Source organism: Mobula birostris, chromosome 1 (assembly GCF_030028105.1).
Source record: "Mobula birostris isolate sMobBir1 chromosome 1, sMobBir1.hap1, whole genome shotgun sequence".
Taxonomy (NCBI): Eukaryota; Metazoa; Chordata; class Chondrichthyes; order Myliobatiformes; family Myliobatidae; genus Mobula; species Mobula birostris.
Window position 1 is genome coordinate 121,559,303 of NC_092370.1, and position 20,919 is coordinate 121,580,221.

At 41.7% G+C, this 20,919-nt stretch overlaps 1 protein-coding gene across 3 annotated transcripts in view; it reads left to right on the forward strand.

Annotated features, from left to right (window-relative positions):
* Positions 1-3,504: 3,504 nt before the first annotated feature.
* The window catches only part of LOC140199432 (zinc finger protein 236-like), a 154,734-nt gene continuing 137,319 nt past the window's right edge, over positions 3,505-20,919 (forward strand). For 2 of the 3 annotated variants that reach the window (XM_072261535.1, XM_072261541.1), the window contains exon 1: positions 3,510-3,700. In XM_072261535.1, coding sequence (XP_072117636.1) covers positions 3,649-3,700 — 52 coding nt within the window. In that variant the 5' untranslated portion in view covers positions 3,510-3,648. Of the gene's footprint in view, positions 3,701-20,919 lie in introns of all 3 variants that reach the window. The other variant, XM_072261550.1, reaches the window with a different exon arrangement.

Sequence of the window (20,919 nt, forward strand, 5' to 3'; positions counted from 1 at the left end):
GTGTTTTAAGAAGGCAACGATAATCCCAGTGCCGAAGAAGAGCAAGGTGGCATGCCTGAATGACTATCGACTTGTGGCTCTGACGTCAATTGCTATGAAGTGCTTCGAGCAATTGGTTATGGCACACATCAGCCACGGCCTACCGGTCAACCTCGATGCTTTGCAATTCGCCTACAGAAACAACAGGTCAACGGCAGATGCCATCTCTCTGGCCCTACATTCCTCCATAGAAACACCTGGAGAATAAAGACGCATACGTAAGGCTCCTTTTCATTGACTACAGCTCTGCCTTTAATACCATCATTCCAAATAAACTGATTCTTAAGCTCCGGAACCTGGGCCTTAGCACTCAGATCTGCAGCTGGATCTTCAACTTCCTCACAGACAGGACCCAGGCTGTAAAAATAGGGGACAAGCTCTCCTCTACAATCACTCTGAGCACCAGTGCCCCACAAGGCTGTGTACTCAGCCCCCTGCTGTACTCACTGTACACCCATGATTGTGTAGCCAAGTTTCCATCAAACTCAATATATAAGTTTGCTGATGACACAACAATTGTAGGCCGTATCTTGGGTAGTGATGAGTTTGAGTACAGGGAGGAAATTAAGAACCTGGTAGCATGGTGCAAAGACAACAACCTATCCCTCAACGTCAGCAAGCTGAAGGAATTGGTTTTTAAAAACGCAAACACGAGGAAATCTGCAGATGCTGGAAATTCAAGCAACACACATCAAAGTTGCTGGTGAACGCAGCATCTCTAGAAAGGGGTACAGTCGATGTTTCAGGCCAAGACCCTTCATCAGGCCCAACTGAAAGAAGAGCTAATAAGAGATTTGAAAGTGGGAGGGGGAGGGGGAGATCCAAAATCTAGGAAGAGATCCCCCTCCCCCTTTCAAATCTCTTACCAGCTCTTCTTTCAGTTAGTCCTGACGAAGGGTCTCGGCCCGAAATGTCAACTGTACCTCTTCCTAGAGATGCTGCCTGGCCTGCTGCATTCACCAGCAACTTTGATGTGTGTCGAAGGAATTGGTTGTTGACTTCAGAAGGAGTAGCGGACTGCATGACCCAATCTACATCAGTGATGCGCAAGTGGAACAGGTCAAAAGCTTTAAGTTCCTCGGGGTCAAATTCACAAATGACCTGACTTGGTCCAACCAAGCAGAGTCCACTGCCAAGAAGGCCCACCTGCACCTTTACTTCCTGAGAAAACTAAAGAAATTTGGCCTGTCCCCTAAAACCCTCACTAATTTTTATAGATGCACTGTAGAAAGCATTCTTCTAGGGTGCATCACAACCTGGTATGGAAGTTGTCCTGTCCAAGAACGGAAGAAGCTGCAGAAGATTGTGAACACGGCACAGCACATCACACAAACCAATCTTCCATCCTTGGACTCACTTTACATCGCATGCTGTCAGAGCAGTGCTGCCAGGATAATCAAGGACATGACCCACCCAGCCAACACACTTTTCATCCCTCTTCCCTCTGGGAGAAGGCTCAGGAGTTTGAAGACTCGTACGGCTAGATTTGGGAACAGCTTCTTTCCAACTGTGATAAGACTGCTGAATGGATCCTGACCCAGATCTGGGCCGTACCCTCCAAATATCCGGACCTGCCTCTCAGTTTTTTTTGCACTACCTTACTTTCCATTTTTCTATTTTCCATTTATGATTTATAATTTAAATTTTTAATCTTTACTATTGATTTGTAATCCAGGGAGCGAGAAGCACAGAATCAAATATCGCTATGATGATTGTACGTTCTAGTATCAATTGTTTGGCGACAATAAAGAAAGTATAAAGTATAATACACTTTGGAAAGTCGAACTTGAAGGCAGAATACAGGGTTAATGGCAGGATTCTTAGCAACATGGAGGAACAGAGGGATCTTGGCATCCGTGACTATAGATCCCTCAAAGAAGCTGTGCAAGTTGATAAGGTGGTTGACATACGGTGGTCTTCATAAGTTGGGGGATTGAGTTCACGGTAACACTGCTGCTCTGTAAAACACTGGTTAGACCACCCTTGGAGTATTGTGTCCGGTTCTGATCCCCTCACTATAGGAAGGATGTGGAACCTTTATAGAGGGTTCAGATGAGATTTACCAGGTTACTGTTTAGATTAGAGATCATGTCTTATGAGGACAAGTTGACTGAACTAGAGCTATTCTCTTTGGAGCAAAGGAAGTAGAGAGGTTACTTGATAGAGGCATATAAGATGCTAAGGGGGATAGATAGAGTGGACAGCCAGAGGCTCCCAGGCTAACATGAGGAGGAATAATTTAAAGATGATTGGGGAAAATGTATAAAACGATTTTAAGAAACACAAGAGATTCTTCAAATGTTGAAAATCCAGACTAACACACACACACAAAACTGGGCGCCACTGAAGCATAGTGGTTAGCACGATGCTATTACAGCTCTTGCCATTAGAGTTCATTTCCAACATTATCTGTAAGGAGTTTGAAGTCCTCCCCATGGAATTGTGCTTTTTTTTCTGGGTCCTCAAGACTCCTTCCACAGTCCAGACATACCAGTTAGTAGGTTACTTTATCATTCTAAATTGTTCCATGATTAGGCAAGGCTTAAATCAGGGATTGCTGGGTGGACCAGTTTGAAGGGGAAATTCTGAGCTGTATCTCTAACTAAAATGCTGGGGGAACAGCAGGTCAAGCAGCACCTGTGGAGGGGAATAAACAGTTGCTGGTTTTGGCTGAGACCCTCTATCAGGGGATGTCAGGGCCATTTTATTTTGCACAGTGCAATGAATGCATGGAACTCTGCCAGGCATGATGGCACATTAGAGACTATAAGAGATTCTTAGATGGGGATATGGATGAAAGAAAAATGGAGGTGATGTGGGAAGAGTTAGATTGATTATCAAACAGGTCATCAAATTATTGTGGGTGGAAGAGCCTATACTGTACTGTACCATTTTATGTCCTATAATCATAAATAACAAGGGTCCCAACACCCAATCTCTGGGGTACACCACTGGTCACAGAAAGGCATTCTTCTACCACCATCCTCTGCTATTATCATCATGCCAGCATTGAATGGTATCCAGTTCATTTTGGATACCATGTTTCTCTAACAAACCTTTCATACAGACCTTGCCAAATACCTTACTTCAGTCTACACATACACTATCTACCATTCTGCCTTCATCAATCTTCTTAGTTATCACCTTAAAAAAAATCTATCCATTTAAAACTGCTTCCTTCTTACTGACCTGCTCCAGATTATCCACATATCCCTACTGGAACTGAGTATCTTCCATATCCTTCTCCTTATTGAATACATCTAGGACTTTGCCCACATACCCAGCTTCAAACATAAAGACCAAAGGGACCCACTCTTTCCCAGGTACCTACAGCCACACCATCTATCCCCCTCCACCGAACCATTTTCATTAACCACCCCAATCGGGGCCTCAACCTAACTCCCTTATAACCACTTGTTCTTCTCCCCTCAAATTACACCCCACTTATAAAGAGCGGCAGCGACCTTAAACCCCTTCTCCCTCCCGCCAGGCCCGGGCCGCCTTCCGCCACCGTCTTGATCTCGCTCCGCCCCCACTGCCGTGCGCGCCCCCGGCGCCGCCCCGCGCGCGCTCTCACTAAAGTAGATCCGAGAACCAAAAAAAATAATAATGCCGCGAGGCCGACCCCCGAAAACAGCGGCGCGGGACCCGGAGGCGGCAGGTGAGCGGGCGGCGGGAACCCCGGGGGGAAGGCTGGGCCGGGGCCGGGACTACTGGGTGGCATGTAGTCCCGGATCTCGGCGGGGAGGGCGGGCGGCGGGCGCAGGGATACGGCCGAGCCCTAGGCCCGCCGGCTCAGGCTCGGGCTCTGCCGCGCTCGGCCGTCCGCCTGCACTCGGTAAGCAGCCCGACATCGCGTCGGTCTGCTTGGCCCTGGTGCTCTGTCATCAGGCCTTAGTCTGCCCCCTATATTTGTGAGGGTTAATTCTCGGGAGGAGGGGGATGTAGGCGGCCTGGTACAGGGGAGGGAGGGAGTCTGCAGGCACGGTTGCCCTGACCCCCACCACCCCCGAGTCAGCGATGAGCTCTCACTGAGCTCTGCAATGGATCCGCTCATCAAACTGGATCCAGAGGAAGAGGATCAATTACTCAGACAGGATTTGCTCCCAAACTGGGGGATCTACTCAAATTGGATACCCTGCCAGATTAGGGGTTTGATCCCTTAAACTGGATTTACGCCTCAAATTGTAGCATTTCTAGACTGTAGGGGTTTCACTGCTCAAATTGGATCCACTCCTCGAACTGGATTTGCTCCCAAACGGTAGAGACTTTCACTGCAAGCCACAGTGCTTCACTGTGTAAGCAGGACTCACTTAGTATTTTATCGTGATTTATTCACAGACTAGTCTTTATCATTCTGTATTAACTCAGTTTTTTTTTGACCCTATACTAGATAGATTGTTTGGTAGTCTAGTCTTCCATGTCCTGTTCTATGCGACTGACTGTAACAAGGATTCTCCAGAGATGATTTTAGTTATAAATTTCTAGTACGTTGTATTGCTTTCTGTGAACAGTCCAGATTTTAAAAGCATGTAAATTAGAATATCGTTTGCAATATTGTGTGTTTATGTGGAGCAGAGCTGTTGGGAAGAGGTTATCGGACAGGTGGAGGAAACTATACAAGGATGTACTCAAAACCTTGAACGAAATGCAACGTCACTGATTTTTGGGAACCCATGACTGTTTGAAATTGAAGCAGAATTGGGATATTATTGAGACTCCATGTATCTGGAGCATACAGAGAGGGCCTGCATAAGCAATGGAAATGGTAAAATTTCCATCCAACCAATCCACTCCCTTACCCATGAGGCATTATCTCCTCTTTTGTGACAAGACTCTGTGGTTCCTCCCTTGGCTTCTGAACCCACAAAACCAGAATGTAAGCAAGTTATCTTCAATCCTGACAGATTGCCTAAAAATATGATGACACATCTGATACACTCAAAGCATGTAATCGTTGCAGTAAAAAAATTGGTGCCACTTAGACAAGGGTGTCTTTCAAATTATTCCAAAGAACTTTAGTTTTGTAGTTGGTAACTGCTGTAATTTTCTTCACAACCAGAATTGCGTAGTAAATGATGACTTGTTTTCCTGTCTGGTTTTGCTGGTTCTGAGGTGGCTGGTGGTATCCTTGGGACATGCAGGGTCTGCCTCAGGTGAGATTACAGGTGATTGATGGGTTTTCTTGAGTGACCAGTGTGGGATGTGCTCATTTATAGACTCATATCTGGCACTCTGTACAAATGTGGATTTGCCCAAATTTTCACGCCCCTTATTGCATGCAAACTGGATTCCCAGTTAGACTGCTGCCCTTCACTAAGCAAATTGGATTCACTCAGTGACCGGAGAATTTTTGCTATGTAGAAGCTGGGCTTGTGCTTTTCTTTCCATACAAACTAGATACACTCACATATTGTAAAGCTATTTACAGTATATAAAGTGGATTACCTGACAGATTGGGGGTAACTTTCGCTGTATACAAACTGGTTTCACTCTTGAAGTGTTGGTGATGCCTCCTCACTGAATTTGATCTGAATCATTTCCAGAGAAACTGGTGCTTGTCGCTTGTTAGTAACTGGATTCTTTTCTGTGAAAGGCTTGCATTTCCAAAATGCCTTTTATGGTACACAATTTAGCTTGCTTTTAGGCTCAGCTGAATGAGCAGCTAGATCCTCGACTTAATCTCTTGCCCACTTTATTTGTTTATATACATACTTACCGCTGAGATTTGGGAAAAGGATGCTGCATTGGCTGCTCTGACTGGTTTTCTTCAGCACGCTGTTTTAGTACATTATAATGCTGATGTAATGTTGAGACTTTATAAAGCACTGGTGAGACCTCACTTGGAGTATTGTGAGCAGTTTTGTGCCCCTTAGAAAGGATATGCTGAAACGGGATTGGATTCAAAAGAGGTTCACAAAAATGATTCCAGGTTTGAAAGGTTTGTCATATGAAGAGTGTTTGATGGCTCTGGGCCTGTATTCACTGGAATTCAGAAGATTGAAGGGTGACCCCATTTGAACCCCAGTTAAAGGCTTTGATAGAATGAATGTGGAGAGGAGATATCCTATGGTGGGAGAGTCTAAGACCAGAGGAGACAGCCTCAGAATAGAGGGGCGTCCTTTTAGAATGGAGATGAGGAATTTCTTTCACCGGAGAGTGGTGAATCTCTGAAAATTGTTGCTACAGGTAGTCATGGAGGCTAAGTCTGCATGTATATTTAAGGCAGATGTTGATAGATTCTTGATTGGTCAGGGCATGAAGGGATAAGGGGAGAAGGCAGGAGATTGGGGTTGAGAGGAAAAATGGATCAGCCATGATGAAATGGCAAAGTGGACTCAATGGGCCAAATGGTCTAATTTTGCTCTCATGGTCTTATTATTTGAAAAATTATCATCCATCTTACCAAATCTTTACTTCCTTTTATTTGACTAAGGTTTGTTTCTTTAGGTGTGATGCAAATATTTTTCCTGTGATCTCTGATAACATAAGAAATAGGAGCAACAGTAGGCCATCCGGCCCATTGAGCCTGCCCGGCCATTCAATAAGATCATGGCTGATCTGACTGTAAACTCAGCTCCATTTACCTGCCTTTTCCCCATAACCCTTAATTCCCCTACTATGGTTAGAAGTTTGTTGACTATTACAGTACTTTGAATGCAAATTATTTTAAAATTCCCTGGAAAAATAAGCTGATAATGGATCCATTCACAAACATGAGAAAATCTGCAGATGCTGGAAATCCAAGCAACACACACAAAATACTGGAGGAACTTAGCAGGCCAGGCAGCACATAGGAAAAGAGAACACTCACAAAAGGGTTTCGGCCAGAAAGGTCGACTGCACTCTTTTCCTAGATGCTGCCTGGCCGCCTGAGTTTCTCCAGCATTTTGTGTGTGTTGCGAAGAAGGAATCCATAGAACCGTAGAAAAGAGAAAGTAACAAGGATTTCCTTTTGTATCTTAAAGCTGTTTTATACAAGTGATTCCATGTTATGGGGTTGGAAGTGTAGATTCGTTCTTGAAAAACAGAACATATCATGGTTTTCAGTACTGCCAAACTGAAATCTGTGCCTGCATCAAGAAAAGCAGTTTGAAAAAAGCATAACTTTTTTTGTTGACTTATCTGCTTTTCACATAAATTATATAAGAATGAATTTTAATCTGTATTTCAAATTCCTAGGTAATGATTTAAGAATTCTAAAAAGGCAAATTTCAGTAACTTAAATGGCTGTAAAGCTTGGGTTGTCAGTACAGGTCTTTAAAATTGTATAATTGTTTTTGGAACATTGTATTCTGGTTCATGTGCAATTAAATAAACTTTAACAATGTTGGAAGAAGGATTGGTCAGAAGAAATGTCTTAGCTTTCTCAAGTTAGTGCTTTATGTGAATGGCAATCAACAAAAATTATGTTAAACCTGCTTTTGTTGAATATTAACTTTTTCTTAATCTTGAATCTTTACTCAGGTACAATAAGAAAACTAGGTTTTATTTGACTTGGTTAAAGCATGGTTACCTTTCAATAGAACTATTTCCATTCTGGCACAAGGTTGGTTGGTTTGTTTGTTTATTTATTTATTGAGATACAGCGCAGAATAGGCTCTTCAAGCCACATGCCCAGCAATCCCCCAATTTAATCCTAGCCTAGTCATGGGATAATTTATAATGACTAATTAACCTACTAATCAGTAAGTTTTTGGACTTTGGGAGGAAATCAAAACACCCGAAGGAAACCCATGTGGTCACGGGGAGAACATACAAACTCCTTACAGGCAGCTGTGGGAATTGAATCCCGGGGCGCCTGCACTGTAAAATGTTGTGCTAACCACTGCACTAACATGCCAACCCTAGTTAACAATTAACAACTGAAATGTGAATTCTCTGTCCTTGCTTGGATTTTTTTTTAATTGGAGGTTTTTGTCATTTAGTGTATTTTTATTAACTTGTTTGAAGTAGACAAGGGTCCTGACAGAAAATTTCAAGAGTTCTAGGAAACTTCAGAATAAAGGAATTGCCCATTTAAGATGAATTTCCTTTGAGGGTTGTGAACCTTTGGAATTATTTACACCCAGAAAATTCTGTGGGCTGAACGTAATCAAGAACACGATAGGATATTTGCTCTTTAGGAGAGTCTAGGATTATGAGGAACTGACATTATATAGTGCTAGATAGAGTGCAGGGGATTCACTGGTGTGTTGCCTGGGTGGAATGTTTCAGTTGTGAATGGAGACTGAAGAATCTAGTTTTCCTTGGAGCAAAGGAGGTTAAGAAGGGACATAGTTGAGGTATATAAAATTACGAGGCGTATAGATGGGGTAGACTGCAGTAAACGTTTCCCTATATCAGAAGTGAATAAAACTAGAGGACATGGATTTTAGTGTGAGGGGTAAGAGATTTGATGGGAATTTTTTTTTCGGCCCAGAAGTTGGTGAGTAATTAGAATGGACTACCTGAGATAGTGATTGGAGAAAGAATTACTGACAGCATTTAAAAAGTATGTTTCTAGAAAACTTGAAGTATTTAGACTTTGGGCAAAGTGTTGGAAGATGTGATTATTAGGTGCCCACTGATTGGCATAGATTTGGTGGGCTGAATAGGCCATTTCCATGCAAATGACTGATTCTAAATTGAAGCAGAGTTCAAGATTAAGCATCCATCATTTTATTGAATGGTGGAGAACAGACTTGAAGGGCGGAATAGGCTAAATATGCAATTTCTTGTATTCTTGTATTTGCAATGAACTGAAGTTTTAAAGTAGTTAAAGTGGTGGTTATGGTACAATGTTTTACAGGAAAACATTGTATGCCGTGTAAGGAGCCCAACATTGTATGGCCCAATCACATTCTTTGTGTATTTTTTATCAGGGCTTGCAAGTTTTGGGAGAATTTTTATATGCTATTGTAACTTACTTTTTGGCCTTCTCCTATGCTAATATATCAGTGATAGAATAACAATTAAGAGATGTGTAGTTTCATGTTCACTATATCTTTTAAAGACTGTCTTTCTAAAAGTATTAGTGTTACCAAGTGCTGATGCAGCATCTTTCTATAAAAATGTCCTTCAAGGGAGTGCATGTTATTTTCTCTGTTTATTCAAAAAGAATGCTATGTGATTTGATAATTTCGTAGTACTGTGCAGAAGATCAGAAGAAACAGAAGTAGTTCTGTTGGTCCTCAAGCTAGCTGCACTATGTCTAAGATCATGGCTGATCCAAACTTGGCCTTGACTCCATTGTAGTTCAAATATCTGTCAGTCTCACCTTTGAATATTTTCATGACTGCATCTTCACATCCCTCTGGGACAGAGAATAACAAAGAATCATGATCCTCTGAGAAATAAATTCCTTCTGTGCTTCTTAAATGCCAATCCTTTGTTCTGCAACTATACCCCCATTAGAGGCAACATCCTTTCAGCATCCATTCTGTTGACTTCCTTCAAAATATTTTTCAATAAAATCACTTACTATTCTTCTACACTCTGGTGAGTTTAGTCCTTATTGCCTCAACTTTACTTCACATCTGAGGTAGACCTATCTGACCTCGGCAATGGTGCAGAGCCGGAATACATTTACTGCTTAGTGTTCAGACCAAAATGTTTCACTTTAGTCTCATTTTTCACATCTTTACAGTATCTTGGTGATACTTCACAAAGTTTATATAGGCAAGGATGTGTATTTTTTGAGTCAGTGCTTCCTCCTTGCCACTCTTCCATTAATTGCCATTTTTACAAGGCCTTATAGAGCCATGATCTTCACCTCTAGTTGCAGCCACTGACTTCCGTAGCTCACTTAGAGATACTGTTGGCATCACAGTACCCTCTCTTACAAGTGTCATTCTTTTCTGGCGACTAAGTTTAGAGGGGCATTTAACATGATGTGCAATCTTTTATAGATTAGCTCAAAAATTCCTACTTTAATATGTAAATTTAGAAGGTGAAACAATAAAATGTGAAAATAGTTGTGGGGGCTGAATACTTTTTCAAGGCACTAATTCCCTTCTGGATCCAGCAAAGTTTTTTTTTCCTCATTTGGGGCAAAAAAAGGATCAGAAATTCTTTCTCCTTTGTTTCTTTGACACACAAGAGATCAAGTGATACCTTGATGGATAATGCAGCTTGAGTATCAGTGTTCTCTTACATTTATAGCTGTAATGAAAGCAAACGTCTAAAGATCAAAAGTAAAATTTATTATCAATGTATATACATGTCACCACATGTAACCCTGAGATTCTTTTTCCTGCAGGCATACTTAGGAAATCTATAAAACAGTAACTGAAACAGGATCAATGAACAACAAACTATGCAAAGGCAAAAATAAATTAATAGCAATAAATAACTAGTATGAAGTAACATGAAATGAAAGAGCATGAAATAACAAGCTGAAAAGTCCTTAAAGTGAGACCATCTGTTGTGGGAACACCAGAAGTAGAATGAGTGTAATTATCCCCTTTTGTTCAAGAGCCTGATGGCTGAGGGGTAGTAACTGTTCTTGAACTTGGTGGTGCAAGTCCTGAGGCACTTGTACCTTCTACCTGATGGCAGCAGCAAGAAAACTGCATGATATTATTAGAAAAGCTTGCATAACTGATATTAATGTGCGGCTAAGTAATATCAGAGATAAAGTACTATACAAAGGTCTTGTGCATCCTAATTTCTTAAATATATGGTTTCAGATGGTATGGCTTCCACAGAATCCCGATCTCAGCGTCATTGAAGCTGTCTCGGATTACCTGGAGAGACAGAAGCAATTGATAACTATTTCATTAATCTTTTTACTTTGGAGACAAAGGGGAGTTTAATATGAAAATTTGTAGCTAAGGGAGCAGTTTGGTAATAAATAATTCTGTATCAGGAAAGGATGATGAATTTTATGATGCATTAATTAGGAAGGTCAAATTTGGAAAAATTATGATGTTAAAATGAAACCTGCTTTCAAAAATCATTTAAAATAATATCTACTGATATAATTGATCTGATTTAACTGTAACAGGGATATAGTCACTCTGAACAATGTAGGAGACTGTTCCAGTGCATTTGATGTTTAGCACTGAAAAAGATAATAGGACTGGGGCTCAGAGAAGGATGTGAATGGGTGGGAGGGTGGTGTTTGTGCTTGGGCTTGATCCAATGATAAGGGACCTTGTAGCTGCAGAAGTGAAGAGTGGTCACAACTTGGGAAGGCATATGCCGTGGAACCAATGAGGACAGCTATTTCGAACTTGTGTTAATAAGACGCCATTAAAAAGTAATGTCATAATACTGCTATTGCCCAGGGATGAGCAAACATTATATGATAGAATTTTTATATTAGATTGGAGAGTACTTGGGAGTAACTTCCTCATGAAGAAAATCAGATTAATTGGTAAATAGCAGATGAATAGTATAAGGATTTAAAGACAAATATAGTATTTAACAAGTGTATTCCATTGTGAAAGAAACATACTTGGAAGACTTCCTTCTGTTGCTAATATAGTGAGGAATTGAAACTATTAATATATGAAATATAGCAAGAGAATTAGGAAACAATTGATTGGTTCATCTGATCACTTAGCAATCATGCTGAAAGTACAATGTGGTTGTACTGAAAGCACTAGGCAGATTTGATGTAGGTTTATGGAAGGGAAATGGGTTCCAACAGTGTATGGTTTCTGCAGTTTCAGAAGACATTCAGTAAGCTGGCATGTAAGAAGCTAAGCAATGATGTGGAGTGACTGAGTAAAGGACAGTAAAGGAAATTAGAATTAATGGGCATTTTCAGGTTGGTAGGCTATGATTAGCACAAGGATGATGAGATCAAAATTTATTGAAGAAGCAAATGGAGAGTAAACAGTAGAGAATATGCAAAGCAATGTAGATGTGGGGCAAGGAAAGGTATGTGGAATATGATTCCGGTAGGAAGAATAGGAAAACATTTTTAAAAGTTTGACCAGTAATCTGGCATCTAATTATTCAGAAATCCTTTTTTTTTTCACTCAGCATCTATCTCATTGGTCTGGAATGTGAGCTGCTAGTCCAGTGTGTAAGCAGGGTGTACAGCCAGAGAATGGGCTGCTTGTGCAACCAGAGCCAGGGTTGGGAATCCGAGGGGTCAGGAATGTAGGTGGGATAGCAGTCAGAGCTGTGGTATGGAGTGTCTGAATCTTTCCTGCTTCTTTTAAACTCACCAGGTTCACTGGAAAAAAACTATTTTGCTGGTGTGTACTACAATATGCTGGAAATCCAGAATAACACAAAATGCTGGAGGACCTCCAGGTCAGGCAGCATCTAGGATGAGGAATAAACAGTTGATGTTTTGGACTGAGACCTTTCATTAGGACTAGCAAGGAAGGGAGAAAAGTCAGATGAAGATGGTGGGAGAGGAGAGGTAGGAGTACAAGTTGGAAGTTAATCCATGAAGCCAGGTGAAGGGGAAAGAAGGCGGGTGGGGAGGGGGAGTAAAGTGAGAAAAGTTAGGCTGTTGAAGGAATCTGATGGGAGAGGAGAGTTGGGGGAAACTCAAATAAAACCTGGTTGACCTATGCACAGGATCGGAAAGAGGCATTTGAGGCATTTAAGATTGGCCAAATGACTTTTCTTTGCTCTCATTGATCGTCGGTTTGGTGCAAGGAGGAGTGTCTGTTACCTGGCAGTGTGAAAAGAAATTTTTTCATGCAAAGTGTCTCTGGAAAAAGGGAAATTGGAAATTCCAAGGAAGTAACCTTGACCTTTATGAGACAAATGTGGAAATGAACCTAAACCAGACATCTTTGGGCAGCTAATGTTGGAGTGTATAAGTCCAAATGAATAGACTCATTCTAAGCTCTGTGTTTTGCTTTGTTCTACTGGTATCCTCTTACAACTTTTTTTAAAACTCAAACAGTGAACATAAGCCATAAGCATTAGTGTTGGCAATTGGTAAATAGTTATTTAAAAAGATAAATGTTTTTTCATGCACAGTGTTTTCTCTGGAATCTGGCTAAATACTCTATTACTCTAAATACTAAATACTCTATTAATTGCACTTATATGGAAAATTGTGGTAAACGATCACTGCAAACAATGAAGAAGTGAACGAAAGCGAGGCTGATCCGAGTGTTGAGACGTATGGGTGTGAGATGGAGTTGGAGCGAGGTCAAGGCTTTTTTGAGACTAAGTGAGAATCAGAGATGGAGTTGGAGGAAGCGAAGCAGAGAGAAGTCTTAGTGGAGGAGTTTTGGAGCCCATCCACCTAAATCGATGCAGGCTGGAATGTGTCTTCGGGTCCAGAATGAGCGCGTATAGCTGTGGCATGGCCCGGGTCCAAGTGCGAAGAACAGCCTGGTCCCAGGACAGATCCCCTGAAATGATATTGCGAAAGAATTTAAAGATACTGAACCTCTCCATCTTCAATCCCCGAATGAGGACTGGCTTGTGGACCTCTGGTTTCCGCTCCTGTAATCAATAATCAGCCCTTTCGTCTTGCTGACATTGAGTGAGAGGTTACAGCTCTATAGGACCCCGGTCAGACCCCTCTTGGAGTACTGTTCTCAGTTCTGGTCACCTCACTACATGAAAGATATGGAAACTATAGAAAGGTTGCCGAGGAGATTTACAAGGATGTTGCCTGGATTGGGGAGCATGCCTTATGAGAATAGGTTGAATGAACCTTGGAGTGACGGAGGATGAGAGCCGACCTGATAGAGGTGTATAAGATGATGAGGCGTTGATTGTGTGTATAGTCAGAGGCTTTTTCCTGGGGTTGAAATGGCTAACACGAGAGGGCACAGTTTTAAGGTGCTTGGAAGTAGGTACAGAGGAGATATCAGGGGTAGGTTTTTTACGCAGAGAGTGGTGAATGCGTTGAAATGGGCTGCCGGCGACAGTGGTGGAGGCGGATACGATAGGGTCTTTTAAGAGTCTCCTGGGTAGATACATGGAGCTTAAAAAAAAATAGAGGGCTGTGGGTAACCTTAGGTAATTTCTAAGGTAAGGACATGTTCAGCACAGCTTTGTGGGCCAAAGGGTCTGTATTGTGCTGTAGGTTTTCTGTGTTTCTGTGTTGCTGTTATGGCACCATTCAACCAGATTTTCAACCTTCCTCCTATATGCTGATAACATCACCACTTTTGATTGGGGTGGGGGGGGGTCTTCTCTGCCTCTCCGGGTAATGTCTGTCAATAACCTTGTTTGTTTTAATACAGATTTCCATATAAAAGTCATGAAAAGTTGACCTCCGAGCATAGGGAGTTAAGAAGATGTGTGCCTCCAACTTGCTAAGAGTTCTAGGCAGCAGATCGCCTCCATATAATGAAGACTCGTCTGTGCAGCTGTCCTAGATATAGACGCATCTTTGTGCTATCACTTGTCTTCCTTACCCATATCTCATTTGTTCCAACTGAGCTAATTACACAGCCAGTCTTCGTATTCTCCTTAGATTCCAAATAGATAGCCTGACCTTTATGATACCATCTCTAATCGTAATATAACTTTCCATCTTCTATTTCTGCTTCATATCTTTGTGTTGGTGATTCAGCAGGAGTGCTGGGAAGATGCTCAGGAGAAGATGGAGATGCTATCACTTTTTGTGGAACACATCATTTTGGAAGTTAAAGAAATACATGATAAATTGGAGAACAAGGTTGCATTCTATGTTGGTCAACTTGCAAAGAGTTTGAACAGTAACTCTGATGTGAGATCCCGAGGGCTCTTTCGGGCTGTGGTTCAAGTCCTCAGGAACTGTGAAAATAGTGCAGGATGTCTGTTCTTCAGGTATGATCTGAAAGAATGTACAATTTGTTTAGGAGAACTCAGTGATCCCATCCTGCTTCCATGTGATAATTTTTACTGTTTAAAATGTATAAAGCGGTGGCTTGAATCAGGACAACAACTCTGCCCACTGTGCCGTACTTCTCTAGATGACAATTATGTACCCCCTAGGCCTGAGTCGACATAATAGTAGTAGTAGTAGTAGTAGTGATAACAGAAGAAATAAGTGAAGCTGTAGCAAAATTAGTCATATTTCGCAAGAGGTGTGATGCATTTTTCATAGCTTCGGTTTCCATGGTCTGTTTCAAAGATCACTTGCCACCAGCAAAGAAGTAGTTGGTGATCTGCTGTCTCTGCTAGTTATTCAAAACTCGGGACAATCCAATGACTTACAGAAAGATCAGTACTTTACCAGTAATCATTCACCATTTGATGAAGCAGTTGATTGAAATCCTGTTGTTCATTCCATTGTTCTTAAGCTGCTGTTAAAGTGCAGTTTTGCTGATATTAAGGATTACCTGCAGTCTGGCTCAAGGGGGAGAATTCCTTCAGGTGCACATTCAGCACAACTGTGAAAATACAACAGTAGAAACCTTACAGTTTGTTGCCAGAATTTGCCTCTCTTTTGATGATGTTTCCCAACTTCTTTGTGAAAAACAAGACACATTGGCTGAGGATTCAGAATATGTACTTGTAAAAGAAACTTTCCTGCAAAGGATTAAGTGTATGATTCTCAATGGAGGAAATGATTGGTTTGAGATTTACTTCGTGTGAAAACTGTTCTGTTTGAATGGAGATGCTGGTCATTTTGGAGATTTAAGCTTATTGAGAGTTCGCAGATCTTCCATTATCTGTTCATCTATTAACAAGTATTTTAACAGCGCAGGTGCATGTTTTCGTCTTTTGTCGGTAATTGGAACAGGGTCATTAGGTCTCCTCCTTAGTTTCCTAGTCGTTATTCACTTTACCTCCATAGAATCTCCTGTGAGTTCCATTGATAGCCTCTCATTCTCAATCATCTTTTTCTTTTCTTCTAACTCAATCTTTTTATCTTCAAATTCCTTCACTGCTGCTTTCTTCTCTTTAATATAATTCCTTTCCACTTGTTCTGTCTTCAGTTGCAGAAAAAGCTCTGCATTTCGTATTCTTGTATTGTTGATCTAGTTTCTTCATCCTTTTCTGATACTCCTGCTAAGTGCCTTCCTGTAACTGCTGTAGCTATCTTTTGAGAGATGTCAATTTCTTCTGGTACATCTGCTCTTTTACTTCCAGGAAGTCTTCATCATACTGCTTATTGGCAACATCTGTCTCCCTTGCATCCTCTATCTTCATCTGAGTCACGGCTACAGATACTGCGTTGTCCTCATCGTGAATGCTGTCTAGCTCCTCCTCGTCGTTGTAATAATCGACAGTGGGTGAGAGGAGAGCTGTGGACATCTTCCCCGCTGAGCTGCCCCCCCCCCTTTGTTGACACATCTAGTGCCTTGATTGTGTGCCAACTCAACTGGATTTTCCTGAGCCGTTCACGTCCCAGTGGTCCTCCATTTTTCAGTACATAGAGGTTCAGTTGCTGTGTTTTGTCTCTGTAGGTCACTGTCACTTTAATTTTACCTTTGGGACGCACTTTCTGTCCTGTGTAAGTCTTTAGCAGTACTTTAGTTCGTTTCAGAGATATGTGAGGAAAATAATCTTTTGTAGTTATGTACAGAGATCTCTGTTAAGGCTGAGTCTGTGTCCAATTTCATTTTCAGTCTCATGCCTGCCACTTGTGGAGTGATGCATATTACTCTTCGATCATCTGTCTCTTTCATGCTGTGAAGTTGCCAACAAGACAATTCACTTTCATTGGAGTCGTTTTCATCAGAACTGCCTTCTTTCATTTTGTGTGCCTTGTTGTATTTTCCTTTCTGGGGTTTCTTGTTTCTCTGTGTTTTGCCCTTTTTCTGCTGTTGACTAGCTTTGCATACTCTGCCAATGTGGCCCTGTTTGCCACAGTTTCAGCATTCTTTGTCTTTAAACCACCAGCCATCTGGGTCATGTGACCTGTTCCCACAATGGTAACATTTCTTTCCTTCATTCCTGTTCAGTGACATTTTATTTGTGGCATATTCCAGAGATTTTTGTTGTATCTCGGAAGCATCCCGTGCCACTGTTTCTGTTGATATTTCAATGTTTAGCGCTTTCTTGAAAGTAAGGTCTCTTTCACACAGAAGCTTCTTTTGTGTGGTTTCACAGTGCATGCCACACACTAACCTGTCCCTCAATACATCCGATAGACCAACTCCAAATTGACAACGTTCTGATAATTTGCACAATTCAGCACAATATTCAGAAATGCTTTCATTTTTGCCCTGATCCCAATTGTGAAATTTAAATCTTTCAGCAATGACCAGTGGTTTGGGGTTTAAATGCTGTTGGACAGTGTCTACTATTTGCTTGAATGTTTTGTCAACTGGCTTTTCAGGGGTTAACAAGCTCTGTAGCAGGCCGTATGTTTTTGCTCTCATAATACTGAGTAAGGTGCTGGCTTTCTTTTCGTCCTTAACACTGTTAGCCTTACAATATAATTCCACTCTTTCAATGTAAGTTGCCCAGTTTTCAATGCCACTATCAAATGCTGTAATGGTTCCAATCATCGCCATCTTTGTTATGTTAATTAAGCCCCGTTCTCCCCTTATTTTCCTTTTTTGACTCGCGTGTCCCTTTTGCTAGCGCCATGAGCGCACTCCATCTAGATGTGTGTGTGTCGCTCCTTTTTATCTCCCTTCTGGGGCAGGCAGACCCTCAGTCCCTGAGGGTCAGCGCCAGCTGTGGTCTCGGCAGGACGTGCTGTGGCTCGGACTGTGTCCCTTGGTCTCCCGACGTTGCTGACCCCGGCTGTGTTCCCACTTCCTTTCAGACTCGTGGCCTCACTCTGCCTCCTTCTTCCGCTCTTTGGCTAGTTCCTTGCGCTCTTCTTCCGAGTGTCGTTATCAATTAAAACACGGCGTTCCGATACGATGTAGGTTCATTAGTCTTGTCGCCAATTTGTTGTGTATGTAGCCTGGTTACACAACAATGCTATTAATAAAAACGCTGGAGACGGGAGCTAAGTTTCATGGTTCTGTACTGGCATAATCCGAACTCAGCACACACGTACAGATCAATATGTGCCTAATAGCGCATGCAACATAAAGTAGTCCCTTATTATACTGTTGGCCATACAGTACACCAGGTGATTTAGGGTGTGAAGGACTGATGGTGTTTTATGGGTGATGTTTGTATTTTTCTGTTTTTAGGAAGAAGAGGTGAAATATTGCATGTGGTTTTTTAATAGATTGAAAGGTGATAGGTGCCCTTTAACTAGTCTTCAGTATGGTTGCCGATATTTTGTAATATGTATAGTGATTTTATACTTGATGGGCTGAATGGCCTGTGTCTTATGGTCTTCTGTTGAAGTAATGATTTTTCACTTAAATTGCTAAGGTACCGGGAGGAAAAAAAAACTTGTTTTGCATATCATTCATGCAGATCAAATCATTACACAGTGCATTGCGGTATTAAAACAATAACAGAATGCAGAATAAAATTTTAGTTACAGATAAAGTGCAGTGCAAACAAACAAAAAGTGCAAGGTCATAATGAGGTATTGTGAGGTCAAAAGTCCCAAGATTCCCTCCTATCATACTAGAGAACTGTTCAAAATGACATAGGATCAGAAGGTGTAGAGTCTCTATGGGTTGAGTTAAGAAATGGCAAGGGTAAATAAAGAAGGTGTGGAGGAGAATGGAAGGGACAGTGCTAAGATTCATGCCCAGCAGCTGCGTTACCGAGGACTCCGTGATCTACAGGCTGTTTCCGGGGACGCACACGGAGACAAACATCCGGTGCTGCTGGCAGATCATCAATTCGGTGAAAGACGTGCTTTGATCTGCCAGAAACTTAGTGGTGTGCCAGCACATGGAGATGTCTGTGACTGAATGCTGCCGACTGGCTCACTCTCGCCTGCAGGAGTACATGCTGAGGGATGCACTCAAGCTTGGTGCGGCCACCGCGAAGGCCCGGTGGGGAAGGACCACAGTTTAACGTTCATCACCCGTGGGAGTGTGAGGGGTTGGGTGGGGAGGAGACTAGCCCTCATCAGTGGTGTGGACAGATAATCAACATGGTGCCCCAGGAGTGGGTGGAATTGTTAATTTGGAAAAAGCATTAGAGCCAACGCCTGCCTTTATTGTTGATAATTTTATTGTTAATAAGTCTTAACTCTTGACCAAGGGTTGAGAGTAAATGAACAGTTTATTGTAAACATTTCATTTGTATATGAACAGAGAGTCAACGCATAATTTTATTGTAAATAACTATTGAATAAGGACTGAGAGTCAACGAATGTTTTTTCTTATATGTAAATAACTTTATTTTGTAATAATTCTGAATAAAGTATTTTTGGAGAAAAAAAATGGCAATGGTAAAAGGACCCTGATGGCATTTGTATACAGGCCTCCAAACAGCAGCTGGGATGTGGATTACAAATTACAGCAGGAGATGGAAAAGGTGTGTCAGAAGGGCAATGTCATGATAATTGTTGGGGATTTTAACATGAAAGTGGATTGGGAAAACCAGGGCAGTACTGGACCTGGAGAGAATTTGTAGAATGTCTAAGGGATGGCTTTTTAGAACAGCTTGTTATTGAGCCCACTAGGGGATCGGCTGTGCTGGATTGGGTGTTGTGCAATGATCTGGAGGTGATAAGAGATCATAAGGTTAAGGAGCCATTAGGGAACAGTGATCACAACATGATCAAATTCACTTTGAAATTTGAGAATGTTGTGTTCTCGTGCAGTGTGTTGAAACTCTGACTAAACATCAAGTTAAACTAGAGCCAATGATGACAGAGTCGTAGTAAGGTTAACCATTTACTGTTCACTCTTCCACATTAACGTCGTATGGTGAAAACTGTTTATAAAAAAAATACAAACATATATAGCGTCTGTTTCATTCTGGAGACCACGCGCACGCTCTTTTTTTAGCGAGTGTCTCCAGCTGCCCCGAGTAGCGAGCGAGGGGGAGTCCCTTCAAACCGCCGCCGGGCTCGAGCCCACCCCACGTTTGAAATTGAAAAGCCGGCATGCGCGCTGTCCCAACCGTCGCTTCCTTAACAGAAACCGCATTAATATTTTTACTTCAAATACTTTCATAGAACTTACGGCATTGCTTCTATAATGTTTCTTTGTGGATAGAAACGGAGCTCTTTACGATCATGCTGCATGCATGACACCCACCTTTACACCTTCCCGAACTGGAGGTTACACGTTAGACGCGGCGAAACCGGAGGTGACGTCATCACATGCCATGATATACCATAGACAATGAATTTACCTTTGTTATACTGTAACTTAATTATCAACTTTAACTAGAAAATAGTTACAAACAAATCATTTAAAGCATGGACCCAACAAAGTCAAATAAATGCATTAAGGGCAACACAGAGAAAGAGAAGTTAAATTCCAGTGTGTCAGTATTTCAGTGAAATAAAGAAAATTACAATGGCGTGAGAGGGGAACTGGTCAAGGTTGACTAGAAAGAGACACTAGCAGGAAGGACAGCAGAGCAGTAATGGCTGGAGTTTCTGTGAAAAATGAGGGAAGTGCAAGACAGATATATTCCAAGTAAGAAGAAATTTTGGAATGGAAGAAGGACACTACCATGACTGACAAGTGAATTCAGAGCCAAAGTAAAAGCAAAAGAGAGTGCATACAAGGAAGCCAAAGCTAGTGGGAAGATAGAGGATTGGGAAGCTTTTAAAAACTTGTAGAAGGAAACTAAGAAGGTCATTAGGAAGGAAAAGATGAATTATGAAAGGAAGCTGGTGACTAATATCAAATAATATACTGGAAGCATTTTTAAAGGGTAAAAGAGAGTTGAGGGTAGATACACGACCAATAGAAAATGACGCTGGAGATATTGTAATGAGAGACGCAGAGATGGCAGAAGAAATGAGTATATTTTCTATCAGTCTTCACTAGGGTTGCCAACTTTCTCACTTCCAAATAAGGGACAAAAGTAGCAGTCAAATATGGGACACTTGTGTTTACCCCAAGAAAGACTACCATGACCATGAAGCCTTGCACGGGCACCTGTGTGCGCATGCATGTACGTGCCAATTTTTTTTCCTACAAATCG